At 38.0% G+C, this 15,677-nt stretch overlaps 1 protein-coding gene across 2 annotated transcripts in view; it reads left to right on the top strand.

The window, feature by feature from the left end:
* ARHGEF26 (Rho guanine nucleotide exchange factor 26) overlaps positions 1 to 15,677 on the top strand; it is a 125,328-nt gene that overhangs the window by 63,665 nt on the left and 45,986 nt on the right. Inside the window, exons 6-8 of one of the 2 annotated variants that reach the window (XM_037842203.1) lie at positions 8,704 to 8,853; positions 11,246 to 11,375; positions 14,289 to 14,363. In XM_037842203.1, the coding sequence (XP_037698131.1) occupies positions 8,704 to 8,853; positions 11,246 to 11,375; positions 14,289 to 14,363 (355 nt within the window). Of the gene's footprint in view, positions 1 to 8,703; positions 8,857 to 11,245; positions 11,376 to 14,288; positions 14,364 to 15,677 lie in introns of both variants that reach the window. The other variant, XM_037842194.1, reaches the window with a different exon arrangement.

The raw sequence follows: 15,677 nt of genomic DNA, 5'->3' as shown, positions 1-15,677 counted from the left end.
TGGGCCCCAGCTGCACCTTCCTTTCCTTGGATTTGCCAGGTACCTTGGATGGAAGGTGCCTTTGTGGTGCTGGATTTAAACCTAAGTGGGTTCTGTGTTGTATGGTATCAAGGGTGAGGAAAAGCTTTGATTCAAAGTCCTAGAGATACCCTTAATCACTTTCATCTCAGTCTCTTTTGCTGTATATTCAGGCTGACCTTAAAGGTTTTAATATGTTGAGAAGAATCTTTTAACAGAAACCAAAATAGAGTTTTTACGGATCAAATAGTAGCTATCAGAATGGGATTGTGGGGGGATTGAGAGCGACCAGAACATTTTTGTTTAGAGTGTTTTTCCTCTCTCATTCCCAAGTGCATTTGATTTCATCCCTTAGCGCCTTGTTATCAATCCAGAGATAAGATTTCAAGAGGAAAAAGCCAACACTAAATGTGAGAAGACATACAGTCTGTTGAGGAGGAAACTTCCTGAGACCTTTAGCAAGTCAGAATGTAGGGTAGCAACAGCTCTGTATTTTTGTTGAATTAGCAGATTTCCTATCAAGGTTAGTCTGGTGAAGGATTCATCAACAGACTTCATCTTGTTCAGCAGTTTTGATTGATTAGTAATGGCTGCCTGTGCATCGAGGCAAAGAGTGCCACACTCATTGAGTGATGCCTGCCAGGGGTTAGTGGCTGCACGCATGCCATGCGTTTGCTATTCCAGATCCAGCCTGTTAAAAGAAACTGATACTGATCTATACTGTCAACATGACTACTAAAAGAAATCCCAAACCTGAATCTGGACCCGATACCGTGGGAGGGAGAACATCTTCTTGACCAAAAGGGGGATGCAAAATGAAAAGAAACAAAGTTTCAGTGGCTGAGAGATTCCAAATGGAATTAAGAGATCACTCTGGTGGGCATTTTTATGCACTATATAGATAACCCTTTTTAGGTTTTAATGCATTGGAATAGCTAGAAATAAATACCTGAAACTACCAAACCACAACCCACTAGCCTTGACTCTTGAAGACGATTATATACCAATGCAACTTACAAGTGTGACTGTGAAAGCCTTGTGGATTGCAGTCCAGTGTATGGATGGATGAGTAGAAAAATGGGGACAAGAAGCTAAATGAAAAATACGGTGGGAGGGGGTATGATTTGTGTGTTCTTTTTTACTTTTATTCTTATTTTCACTTTTTCTGGTACAAGGAAAATGTTCAAAAAACAGATTGGAGTGATGAATGTACAACTATATGATGGTTCTGTGAACAGCTGATTGTACACTTTGGATGATTGTATGGTATGTGAATATATTTCAATAAAAATTGAATTAAAAAAAGGAAAAGAAACCCCAAACCAACAAGCCCCAAATCTCGCTCTTCCATAGCAGAATATAAATTCATTTTGGTAGAGTACAGAATGTTCTGTTGGTGCTGAATTAGGAAAGTATTTCCAGCACATAGTTTGCTGGTACTTATCTGGACTATTTCTTTGTTTAGTGAAGATATTTTATTATATAACAGCAACTTAGACATGTGAAACCTGCCTGGTATGTTAAATGTCTCCAGCATAAGTGAATATGACCTTCTCTGGCAAGGTACTGCAGCCTCTGAGATTGACAGCTCATTCAAGTGAGGAAGACGTCCAGGAATGAGTTGGGTTTGCTTTAGACAGATGGATATTGATGAGGGAAAAGTACCTTGAAAGCATGCCATTCCTAAACGGGCACAGGACAGCATTGATTATAACCAGAGCCCTGCTTTCTGTGCTGCCGCAGCTGGGACACTGAGTGCGCACCCCTTAGCTGCTCTGGAATCTTCCCTAAGTTGCTGGGAGAGGGGCTGGGCTAGGCTTTCAGGCTTTTCAGAAAGTGCAGCTGGCATTGAAGAAACTTGGGTCTCATTTTAGTGAACCTGCTTGACAGCATTGTAACAGCTTGTGCTGGGAGTTCATGTCTTCATTGGTGGCCCTCATTGCACCAAGCATAGTTCTGGGGACCCAATCTGTGGTCAATTAATATATGCTGGCTTGGTTTACTAGTGAGTACAGCAAAGCAGAGCTTGACCAATTTGTGGGTGTTACAGAGTTTTGGTAAAATAACAATAGAACAAAACTCCTTGATCGTGTTTCATCTTTCAAGTTTTCTATTTAAAATAATAAATTTGATTTATTCATTCGTTTTGTCACTTATCAAATATGTGGATGTCATGTTCCAGGCACTGTAGCTGGGTCTTGGGCATATAGTGGTGAACAGATCAGGCATGGCCCCTGTCCTCTAGAGTTTGCAAAGAGACAAAAATAAACCAAAGAAGAAAAAGAAAAGAAAAGAAAGAAAAACTATCGTAGTACACACACCGAAGGAAAGTATAGGGAATTAAGAAAACATAAAACAAGGAAGCTTTACCCAGCCCAGAAGGTTCAGAGAAAGTTTCTTGGAGGAGATGAAATTTAATCTGAGACTTGAAAGATGAGTGGCGGTTCACTAGGCAGAGGGGAGGGCAGCAGGGAACCAGCAGGGCCGAAATGAATGACTCTTTTACCAAGGCTCCTGTAAATCACTGTGCCGACAAGGACCAGAGCACATCTCTGGCTGTAACCCTGCCAACTGTCCTTTCTGGAGGCTGCACCCACTGTGAGTGTTGATGCCCCTGCGGTCCTGCAGATTTCGCTACTGCCTAAATCGACCCTGAAAGTCTTCACTGTGTTGATTTGTGTATTATTTGCTGAGTTGGTTCAACAGGTGATCTTCTTGGAAATTAACACAATTCTTTTTGGTTCCAGCTGTTATTCTTCTTGCTGGATATCTCAGTTGAAGGCATAGAAGAGCAAGATCAGCGGGAATGTGAGAGTAGAGACAGCAACGTGATGGTCAGCGTTGGCTGTGGACTCACAGAGGCTCTGTCTTGAGTTCGAGCTGTGACCCAGTCACTTAGAGTTTTGGCATAAGCCCTCTTAGCCTTGGTTTTCTTAACTGTAAATTGGGTATACCGGCCATCTCAAAAGTAGACTTGAGAATTAAATTAAATGAGGCAGAGTAGGTAAAGTGTGTAGCACTGGGACTGGCATGATGAATGGTGGTAATATTTCTCCTTTCTTTGCATCGCCAAAGCCTGTCGCACTGTGCTAGGCACATGGGAGAAGAGCTTATTGGTTGACTGATTAAAACAGATTTGTTTTCTGTTACATAAATTTTAGTCTCCTTTAGGGATTGGTGAACTTACTGTACAATCTTTCCAAGAACTTTTGGGAATGCTCCTATCTGACATGCCAATTATATTACCAGTTCAATTTTAAGAAGGCTGCTGGTAATGGTACAGGAGCATTTATATGTCACATTTTAGGTCTTTTCTATCTACTACACAAGGGAGAAAAGAATTTTTCAGTCCCATATGAGGTTAAACTTTTTATAGGTGACACTAAGATAACTATCATCACCTTTTTTGAGGATTAGATTGCCCTCTGTTCTGGTTTGCTAATGCTGCTAGAATGCAAAACACCAGAAATGGATTGTCTTTTATAAAAGTGGGGTTGTTTGGTTACACAATTACAGTCTTAAGGCCATGAAGTGTCCAAGGTAAGGCATCAACAATTGGGCACTTTCACTGGAGGATGGGCGATGGTGTCCGGAAAACCTCTTAGCTGGGAAGGCACATGACTGGCGTCTGCTTGCTCCCAGGTTGTGTTTCAAAATGGTGTTCTCCAAAATGTCTGCATCAGCTTTCAACAGCCCTCTTCAAAGTGTTTGTCTCAATTACAGCAATGAGCTCTTTATGTCTGAGCTTATATAAGGCTCTAGTAAACTAATCAAGGCCCACACTGAATGGGTGTGGCCACACCTCCATAGAAATTGTCTAATCAGAGCTATCACCTACAATTGGGTAGGTCACTTCTGCATGTAAACACTGAACCAAAGGTTCCAACCTAATCCACACTAATACGTGATTGCATTAAAAAAATATGGCTTTTTCTGGGGTACATAATATATACAAACCAGCACACCCTCCTAAAGAAAGAAATAAGCTTAACCAAATTGGCGTTCTGCATTATTCCCACATTTTGAAGATAACAAAAAGTACATGCACTGAGTATATCAGAAGTGGCTACTTCACTGTTGGCTGTTTTTTTCCTTCAAAAATGCATATGTCCCATTTCAGATCATCACTTGATAAAGCAGCTGCACACGAAAAGTGAAGAATATACATTCCCTGCAGTTCTAAGTAATATTAGAGATCATGAGCAGGCTCCGCATCAGAAATCAGGCACTTTGTTCAAACAAGGACTTTAGTTGAATCATTCTAGCTGGCTCATCTTGTGTATCTAGTGGTCTGTCTGCCCATTCTCTGGTCAGCCATGGAGCTCACCTGGGGAGGCTGCAATTTGAAGCACTCATTTGAAGTAAGGGTGATGGTGAGTTAATAATCAAATGTGGCTAATTTGGATTCTGGTTAGGAGGAAGTGTTTCTAGGATGTCTTTTCTGGTCCACAGGATGGTTTCTTGAAATCTAGACTTTAGCCATGAGATTAGAATTTCTGTGTTTAAAAAATTGGAGAAGGTTGTGTATATAACATGATTAACTGTAAAACATGATCATCTTGGTAATGCTACAGAGAGGAAGTAAACGAAGGTATTGTTGCAGATAGGAAATACATAGAGCTGTGAAGTACATATTTCCATTAAAAAATTGTCCTTCCAAATCAGCCGAGACACTTCACAAACTCATTCAAGTTTTATCCAGGGAACCAGCATGCTTTCACTTTTAGTTACGGAAATAATACCTCATTCTTCAGTAATATTTTCTTGGTCTTTTTGTAGTTCAGCTCACATGGTAAAATATGCAGATTTACCTTGATTTAACATAGAAAACTTTCAGTTATGCTGATGTCAAAATAAAAAGATGGTTGCTTTGGTTTATTTTATATTAAAGTAAGTAGGATAAGTAGATAGTTCATTAGTACCTTGTTTTTAATCAAGTACTTTGGCAAACCCTTTACAGTGATAAATGAAATTTTCCTTTTCATTGGGGAAAGTCAAGTTTCTGTTGTTTTTGGTTTTATAGTTGCATTCTTTCAGGCTGCTAACAGTTCACTGAAGACAAGAAATTGTAAGAGATATTTGCCTCTAAGATATTTATTTCCTAGAGTTACATGATAATGACCTTATGAATGGTTTCTTATTTTTACAGTTTTCTTTGAAGATTTTCTTAAAATTTGCATTAAAAAAATATTTGGGTTTAAAATAAATTGCAAATAGTTTACGTCTATTTGAAAACCAGCTAAAGAATAATCCTGACTATATATAACTTAGAAATCCAGTTCTTCTGGATTCTCACAGACATGTATTTTCAGCTGTCAGACATCTCCAAGGCAAAATTAAACTTCATCTTCCCCGCTTCTCCGCCCTCCTCTTCATTAATGGCTTAATGGCCCACCTCACTGGCCAGATAGTAGTAGCCTAGACTAGAAACCTCAGCATCTTCCTTGACTTCCATCTGATCAGTTTCTCGATTCTATTAATTTTACCTCCAAATCAATACTCCAATTTGTGTCCTCTCTTTTGATTTCCCACTGGCAGGCTTTTTCGTCACTTGCCCAGATCAGCCATCTTACTGGCCCACTTGCCAAATCTGGCCCATTTTTCCCTGATTGAGTGATTACTGGTTTATACACCTCCAGGCATTTGTTATTGATCACAGGTTAAGGTCAGCCTCCTCAGCATGCAGGAAAACCTTTGCAGTCTAGCTCTAACTTGCTTTTCAGGCCTCCTTCTCTTCCCCTGTTCCTCTCGCAGTCTCCACTTCAGTCTCACTGGATTACCCGGTTTCCTGAATGTGGTCCATGCTCACGATGCTTCCTTGCCCTCAGTGCCCTATTCCTCTTCCACCTGTGATGTCATCCTCATTCCAATGACCCAGCTCATGTGTTTCCTTACCTGCTTACCACAGTCACCCTGCTCTCTGAAGTCTCTATTACAGGCCTCTGTTATAGAACTTGTAATCGATTGGTTCCATGACTGCCAGCCGCCACTTGACTCTGAGTGTCTGGAAGGAAAGGATTATCTTAGTCAACTTAAACTAATGGGATAATCCTTCCTTGGCATATAAGAGCTTCTTCTGTATTGGTTCTTGGTACTACACTATCATTTCTTGATATATTATTTGGCACAGAGTGAGTCCAGTTTAAAAATAAAAGTGATACCATGACAGGTGGGAGAGAAGAAAATCCTTGGTTCAAGGGCAGATTTACAACTTGGAAGTGAACAGATGTTTGTTTATCAGTATAAGGTTTATGGTCCATAGATTGTCTTTGTGCAGCATGAGAGAAAAGCAGTATCCAACTATGCACCAGAAAGACCCAGTTCCATTCCAGTTCTATAACTTACAGGGGTCTGGTTAATGAACCACTGGATGCATCTGTTCCCCATATTTAAAATAGAGATAATACCATGTACCTCACAAGTACCTTTTGAGGATTAAATGATGTGGTATATATAAAGTACATAGACAGGGCTTGCAAGAAGGACATAGTGAGTGATAGTCTCTATTTTTTAAAATTATTCAAAGAATTCTGCTATCCTCTCTACTGATGCACTTTACATATGCAACTTTAAGAAGCGCAGAATAGTTTCAATTGACATTTTAAGATACTACTACTTAGGCCCTTTTGCACATGTTTCAACTTATACTTACATGCAAGAAAGTTATCTTTCTGTGTCATCTGTGTTTATAATTTGTAGCTTTCTAACATATCACAAATTTCTTGAAGTCAGGGACTGGTCTATATAGCAAATATCCTTTAAGAAACGTGGTTTTTGTTTGAGTGGGGGTTTGGAGTTGGTTGTTTTCAAGATGGCTGGAACTTTTAGGAGAAGTTCTGATATTTATTTGGATGTTAAAAGACTCTATCCTAGCAAAGTGATAGGAAGCCATCGACTGTTTTCTGGAAGGTATTCATTTGTTTTCTGGCCTAGTGTCTAAGAAGTTTTCATATTAACCCTGATAGCATTGAAAGGAAAGCCAAATAGTCGAGTAAATTATGCTTTAAGTTTATCCTCTGCTGATTTAAACAGAGGACTAGGATCACTAGGTCAATTATAATCTATGGATGGGAATCATATTGATTATTTTCCTTAAGTTCTCTTTAAAAGAAATGAAAATGTAGGTGTTTTCTCAATGTATAAATTATTCTACCATTCCAGGAAGTTAAAACGTATTTCTTCGTCTTTTAAGCTCCTATGGAAACTTTACAAAAATAAAATAGATGAAGTGATAAGCTAATATAGTTTGTACTAAATAAGTCATTGATACATGTAAATATATAAAAAGAAGGCTCTAAATGGTTCACTTTTTCCCCCTGAATGCCAGGATGTTGTTTGAAAATAGCTGAGATGTAAGTGTGAGAAAATATTAGCTCATATTTTTTACTAGTCATCGTGTATAAATTTTTGTTGTCTCATTCACTTGTTATCCTTGAAGTTTGTGTCATGGAGTCCACCCAGGCAAACTGACAAGGAGCAAAGATGTGTAGAGTGCTTAAGCCAAAGAGTTTATTGCTAACTAAATTTTCCCTGGCATTCTATCCCAAGAGTCCATGTTAGAAATTAATGTCGATTTCACTTTTGCAACACTTTTTGGAAAATGCTTTAGTGATAGATTTTTTGTGTGTGATAGATTTTTCTAATAGACAAACCCACCATTCCAAAGCCTGGACAGTAAGTGTGCAGTAGAGCAGTTCTTTTCTCAATTCTTAATGTGCATTCAAATCCTCTGGAGACCTTGTTAGGATGCAGATTCAGATTGGAGTAGTGGGTAGTGCAAGTCTGCATCTCTAATAATCTCCCAGATGATAGCAATACTGCTGCTCTGTGGACCATGTTTTGAGTAGCAAGTATCTGGGTGAAAACCTATTTCAGATATGTGATTTTTATATTCTGCTAAAAGAGTATACAATCTGGGTTGCCCAGTAAAACACAGGATATCCCAGATGTCCCATGCAAAATTTGGGACATACTTCTACTAGAATATTATTCATTATTTTTCTGAAATTCAAATTTAACTGGTGTCCTATATAAAACATATACGTATTATGTATGTATGTATATACATGTAGAATGTATGTATGTATTAAATGTATACAGAAAAGTACAAAGATCTACTTATATATGCATAAATATATGTTAAATCTGGGAACCCTAAATTTCAATCTAAATAAACCATGAAGATATTTAAATGCCATGCATATTATTAAATTTAAAATATTATGATTTTTCATAATATAAAAGCCGAATATCTCAGAATTTTATTCTGAGAGAAAGGACATAGAATTAAGGTTTTTTTCAGTCTTATTTTTTAAACATGTATTTAGGTATTTTGCTTTTCAATACAATAAAATACATAAACTTGACCCTCCCCCCCATTTCTAGGGAATTCTTGAAAACTACTGAGATGTGTATATTCTAAAATGTACCTAAAGACAGAGAACTGCCCTGAATTATCAATGTTTTAAGCCAAATGCTTAAAGCAATAAGGGTGTACAACAGATTTAAATTTAGGCAAAATTCTTTTTAGGTTTTTTCCTTGGATCTTTTGAACTTCCTAAGTTGGTACTGTGTACTGTTGATATTTTCAAACCCTGACTAAAAGCATTACATGAGGATAATCTGTTGTCTGTTAAGGTACATGGAAGAAAGTATAAATGCTTTTCTTTTCCCTGTTTTTTTCAGATTCTTGACCGAGTTGGAAGCAAGACATCAAAATAATATCTTCATAGATGACATAAGTGACATTGTGGAAAAGCACACAGCATCCACATTTGATCCTTATGTGAAATACTGCACAAATGAAGTCTACCAACAACGAACACTACAAAAACTGTTGTAAGCAATGCCAAATGTTGTAATTTTAATAATCTAACCTGGTTTGAATTTGGTCACATTGATAAAAATGAATTGATCTCTTACATCATGTTTAGAAAGGCCTCCTGATGGGCTGTTTTCCAGCGGGGAAATATTGGCTTGGAAAAATCTAGTCAGTGGAGGATTTTCTCTCTAAAGCAATTATGAAATCACAGGCAAGGTATGAAGGAAAGCAATAGAAAAAAATGTTCTTGAAGATGTTAATTATGCAGTGTAAAAGTGTTAAGCATTAAAATTCATTCCATACCGTTTCCCTTTCCCTATTTTGTTTCCTGAGAACTTGACATATATGCCATCTCTATCCTTAAAAGAGTCCGTGATTGTTCAGTAATGTCTGTATTTTCAGGGGCCCTGTTTATCACAAGTAGCTGTTTGTTTTACAGTGCAATTGTATATTGCCATAAACTTCAGTTTGGAAGTTTATGGGCTGTTTCCATTTTCATTCCACCTGTGACTGGTGACATTTATGACCAGAGCATGGAGCTCCTCCGGTAGGTTCTGTGCAGTGTTTGAGACCCCTGTAGAGGGTTTGGGGTTCGAGAAGATTAGCTCACAGCTGCTTGGAGACAAGGTGGTGAAGAAGAGCTGATAATATCCCCTTGCCCCTCCAGATTCTTGTGAAACTCTTCTGTTGGCAGGGGAAAATCCCAGAACTGCCTACGCCAAATGACTTTTTTAGTATAAAGCCGAATGTCTCAATCTTGGCACTATTGACATTTTGGGCCAAATAATTGTTGTGGGAGGCTGTCCTGTGTATTGAGAAGGTTTAGCAGCATCCCTGGCCTCTACCCACCAGATGCCAGCGGCACTCCCTCACTCCAGTTGTGACAACCAAAATTGTCTCCACACATTGCCAATGTCCTCTCTGGGACAAAACCACTCCCACTCACTCCAAGCTGGGAACCACTAGTAGAAAGAGAGATACAGGTTTCTCTGTAATTGTTATAGAATGCAAATTGCATGTTTGAAAAGCCTTGAATTAGAGGTAAATTTAGTTTTCATTTTGTTTTGCATGATTTTAAAAATGTGACTAGGTACTACTGTATGTTATCTAACTCTAAAAATAAAGGTTTAATCTCAGCTTGCTTAATGATACCATCCTTTGAGCTCTCACATGGGAATTAGTAGTTTTCAGGAACTTGGTTGCAATTGGTGAGAATCTGTGTTAGAGCAGTGGCTTTCAATTTCAACTGCACATTAGAAGCGCCTGGAAATCTTTGAAAACAAGCAAACAAACAACACCCATGGTCCATCCCAGACTATTTATTCAGAAACTTTGGAAGTGGGGGCCTGGGATCTGATTTTAATATACAACTGGTTTACCAACCATTTGATTTTTTTTTTTTTTAATTTCCTAAAAGTCTTTTGAAAGCTACAGAGAAAGGAAACTTTTAATTTCCCATTTTGAGAAAATGAAAATAAAACATTTCTGTGTAAATTATTTTCAATTTGCTATTCTCATGTTTCCTAATTTATTTTTAGCAGATTTGAATCAAATCATCTCATTTCCAAAATATATTAACAATCATGACTTGCAGTGCTCTGCTTTCTGGCTCTTCTTTTCTGAGCTTGGAAGTACAGTATTCAGTACCCCAAATCCCACCCACTCAGTTGGACATCTGTCTTTGCCAATTATTAAGTCTGTTACTTGCAAGTTAGGGACCTTTCTGATTCTCCATTCTCTTACTGGAATCCCCACCTGGCCTCCCTGAAAAATTCTATGGGTGGTTCCACATGAGATAATATATACCAGAGTGTCTTGCTAAGTTCTACAAAAATGTTGTGGTAGTATTACCACTCTTCTTTTGTAACTGGGAAAGGAGGAGAAATATTCTAGCTGACATGCTCAAGAGGTTTTCTAGGTTAGAAAGAGGACCTTTGACAATAACCAAAAGCCTCCTAATAAGTAGTCTGGTCTGACTGACATTTCTTTCTTAGGTCATTGTCTTGGGCTACAGGAGTGGCTTAAAACACACTTGTTATCTTATTAATGGACTGCATTTATAGATTATCATATATGAGCTCTAGTCTGTACACTAATTTATAATTGATACCACTGTGATGCCATTACCTCTTCATTTGCTTACTTTCCATTTTTGTAAATTTCTAGCTCAAACATTTCTATCGTATTATTTATACTGTTATCTTAAACTCACATTTTATAGTCAGCTCTTAATATAAGGCAGGTAAGCCACTGTGTCTGTGTTTGCAATTATGTGTCTGTTTTCATGTATTTAAAAATCACTAGAAGTACATGAATTTATCACAGTATTTTGTAATACATTTGACTTGCTTCTTAACTTGAGATGGAAATATTTTGAAGTCTCTTTTTTTATTTGTCTTCCCTCAGAGCCACCAATCCATCTTTTAAGGAAGTGTTATCACGAATTGAGTCCCACGAAGACTGTCGGAACTTACCCATGATCTCCTTTCTCATTCTCCCCATGCAGAGGGTGACTCGCCTTCCCTTGCTGATGGACGTAAGACATGGTCCAGGGGCTTTTTCTTTGTAGATAGCTGTGCTGCTCTAAAACTGGTTGAGAAAATTATTCCTTTTTCACTTAAATTGATGCATATCCCTTGTTTAAAATCCCCCAATTAAGTGAAGAGATACCATTTTGTTGGAAAGCCTTATCTGTGCCTGATATCTTTGGGTGTTTTCTTTCATCTGGGCTTGTGTGGTCACTCCAAAGAATTCAGATTGTATCACCCACTTGCTCAGCATTTTTGAAATGAATTATTGGTTTCTAGAAGTCAAGAGGCCTGGATTCTGTTCCTGGCTGAGACCCCAGGTGTGTGCCCTTGAGCAAGTCTGTCTCTTTGTGCCTCAGTTTCCCTGAGTTGATCACTTAAGGTCCCTTCCACCCGTACTGTTCCAAGATGCTGTGGCACCTCCATTCCATGTAGGATAAATTTGCCCCTATTATGTATCGCATATAGTAGGTGAGGAAAGCTTAGCGTCTTTCTTATGTTAGGGAACATTCATGAAGAATAATGGCTGGGAGAAGTGCATAGAGGCTACTGGGTGTGAAGCGCAGCTAAGAAGACAGCTGGGCAATGGGCCAGGAGTACTGCCTACTGGCTGGAACTCGCAGTCGCTGGTAGAGCGGGGCCAGCAGGAAAAGACCAGGGTGGCTGGACACAGGTCTGATCCATCCAGTGGGCCCGAATAGTGCCTTTCTGATCAAATTAGAATATTTTGTCATAATTCTGCTTTAAAGTTGAATTAAGTTAAATAATGTCAGTTTTACATACTTGATTTTTACAAATCAAAACACAGAATAAAAATATTATAGTAAATAAATGTTGACCAAGTAAGATTATGAAATAAATAAATCTCGTCTTCTGTATTTCATTGTAAATTCTGAGAGATATTCCAGGAAATCCTGAAATTTTATGTAATTGCAGTTATTTTGTTGGCTCCACTACACGGCATTAGGTAGGTCGTGGCTGTCATTTCAGAATTCACAGCACCTTGCTGTTCTCCCAGTTCATTTCAGTCTACCACCTTCAGACCTCCTCATCCATTAGGTGTAATTTAGGAATTTCTCTCCTGTCTAAATATTTAGAAATTGGCAGTTTTGATGCTGCTCCCCTACCCCGTCTTTTTGAGACCAGTGTTATCATGTCTAAGAATAACCAGGTTATCAAAACCAAATTTTGTCTTAAGAAAGGTTTAAGACTTTTATAAAGTAAGAAACTTTGCATGATATAAGCAAATATTATTTCAAACATTGCTGTCTTTTAAATGAGAAATGGGCTTTTGGGGTTTGCTCTTTCTTTTATGAAAAATGAGTTCTTTTTGAATGTGTTAAACTTCTGGATTTTCAGGATTCTTTTTCTTCTGCTGAAAATGCATTTTGGCCAGGCTTCCTTAGATTCTGTGTATGCTGTGATCTCTCAGCCTTTTTAAAATTCTATTTTTGTTTAATTTTGAGAAGTTTTTTGAATAGAGTGGGACTCACAATATTTAATATATACTGTATTATACAGTGTTGGAGAATTATGACTTCCCAGTGGGCTCTAAACTTTTTTGGTTATAGAGTCCTTCGAGATTGTAAATAAATTGATAGACGCTCTTACTAGAAAATTCATGTATGCACAAAATGTTACATAATATTTCAAAGTATGCAAAGACACTATAGATTCTAATCAAGGATACCTGCTCTCAGAGATATAAGCCAGTAGTTTTCAAACTGCTTGAAGTATCCATTAGTAGGTCATGAGATTAACTTATAAATCATGGTTAGTGTTTTAAAAAATGAAATAGAATAGAATGTATGAATGTACATAGTTCATAATGTGGTTAAATATTTTTTATAAAAAATTTTGTTTCGTTTGTATGTGCCTGTGTACTGGTTGAAGAGTAGAATGTATATCTTATAGTGAGTCATAGTCAAAAAATTTGAAAGCCATTAATATAAACCCCAGATGGTACACTTTGTCCTTCTCTTATCTCACATATAGTGATCCTGACACCTGATTTCCTGATTTACAGGCCTGATATTAGTCTCCATTTAAGGTGCCAGTGGTTTGCTGGATGCCAGCTTCCTTCTACCTCTGCAAGATGCCTTTTGCCCTGATTTGTCTGCCATATGTGAGGATCTGGTCATGTAGGCAGAATCTAAATATACTTAAAATAATTATCTCTTCAATTTTACTTCATTTGGAACTTTAGTTAAACTTGTTGAGGCAAACATTATTAACAATTAAAATGATTTCTTTGGCTTTGAATCTATATGGTTTCCAACATTAGATATGTCAGTTTACCCTGAATTGACCCTCTTTGAACTCAATTTTACCATCACAAATGAAATTTTGCAATGTAAATATACCAAGGGAAAATCTAGCCACCCTCTTTTCTTGATCTTTTTATTCACACTGTTATCATCTTCAAATACAGTTACCGATAATAATGCTGATGGTGATGGTGATAAGGTAACTCTTACCATGTGTTAAGGGCTTACTGTATACCAGGCACTTAAAAAGCACTTTGGATGCATTACCTCATTTAACCTTTGCAACAACCTTGTTAACATAACATTTTCTTGATTTTACAGATGAGAAAATTGTGGCTTCTAGAGATAGAAGAGATGACTTGCTCTACGTCAAATAGCTAGTAGGGGGCAAATCTGGTATTTGAGAACAGTTTCACCCATCTCTGAAATCTATTCTCTTTTTTAACCATTCCCCAGATTTACTTGGATCCTGTGTGTTTAAATATTATTTCCTAGTTTTTTAATTTGATTTTAATGTCGTCCTCATGCTCATCCCATAATTCTGTGTTCAGCACTGTTAAGTTTGCTTTTACTAAGGAGATATGGTTGGACATTGGTTTTATTTTTCTTAAAAAAATAAAGCAATTGATTTTATTCACTTTTGCTTCATTTCAGACCATCTGTCAAAAAACACCTAAGGATTCTCCAAAGTACGAAATCTGCAAAAGGGCCTTAAAGGAAGTAAGCAAGGTAACTGTTGAATGGTTCATCAGTCAGTCAGTCATTCAAGTACCTCAGAACAGAGGGTGTCTCGGTTTGATGTTGAAAATTGGTAGATTCTCACAGCCATTTGCACTGCATTCTTTAGGTAGTTGAAAAACCAAATAAAGTTTGCTGTTCTCAAGTGAAAGTGGTGTTCTTACTCTTTCAGACAGACTGGCTTTAAGTGCCTATAGATGTCTCATTTTCTTTTGGTTTCTGAATAGCTATTCATGCATTCCCTCATTCAACAAATATTTACTGAGTATCAACTCCTGTGCTGGGCACTATGCCAGCCCCTGGGAATATGGTGATGAACAAAACAGATGTGGTTACTACCTTCATGGAATGTGCAGCGTAATGGAGAAGGCGAACACCAAATAAGAATTACAATAAAGAATGGTGAGTGACATGACAGGAAAGTACATAGTGATACTTAAGGTGAGGCATAAAGCAAGAGTAGGTGGATTGGGGGAACGAGAGTGGCTCAGGTATGTTAAAGACCCAATGGCAAGAAAGTGTTCAGAGAATTTTAAGAAGTGGAATGTTCGTATGTGACTAGATCCCAGTCTAGGAGGGAAAAGGGTGGGAAGCCAGTCATGAGGGGCCTTGTACACATTTTAGGGAATTGTAGACCATATCCCAAGGTGACATGGAAGTTATAAAATACATGAGTTACAAAGATTGCTGTGGAAAAGACAAGTTAAGAGGTTCCTTTGCTTGGGCCAGAAATGATAGTGGCTTATACTGATGTAACAGTAGTAAGAGAGAGAATTAGATCTATATATTGGGAAGTAGAATTGGAGATTGATTGGGTGAGTGTATTGGGGCAGGCATCAAGGAACATAGTCTCTAACTCAGGCAACTAGGTGGATGCTCTTTTTTGACTCTATAATAGGAAACATAGGAAGACGCTGATAAGATCCATTTTGAACATGTTGTCATTGAGATTCCTTTGGAACATCCAAACTGACTGGATAAACAGGTCAGGAGCTCAGAAGAGAGGCCCAAATTGGAGACCTGGATTTGGAAATCATCAGCATGTGGATGAGATTACCTAGGAACGGTGTGTAGAATGAGAAGAATGGTGGGTCCGAGACACCTCCATGAAGGACACAACATTGCAGGTCTTATTTAGGGAAATGGAGTCAGCAGAGGAGACTTGGAAAAGAAAAAAAGCAGCCAGAGAAGAAAGAGGGAAACTCTAATGGCCTGGCATATGGCTGGTAGTTTGATAGAAGGAAGGTCAACTCTGTTCAGTGCTCCTGAAAGATCAAGTGAGAAAATGATTGACACATTCACTGA

Source organism: Choloepus didactylus, chromosome 1 (assembly GCF_015220235.1).
Source record: "Choloepus didactylus isolate mChoDid1 chromosome 1, mChoDid1.pri, whole genome shotgun sequence".
NCBI lineage: Eukaryota > Metazoa > Chordata > Mammalia > Pilosa > Megalonychidae > Choloepus > Choloepus didactylus.
The sequence above is the reverse complement of the archived record's forward strand: the minus strand, read 5'-3'. Positions and strand labels throughout refer to the sequence as shown.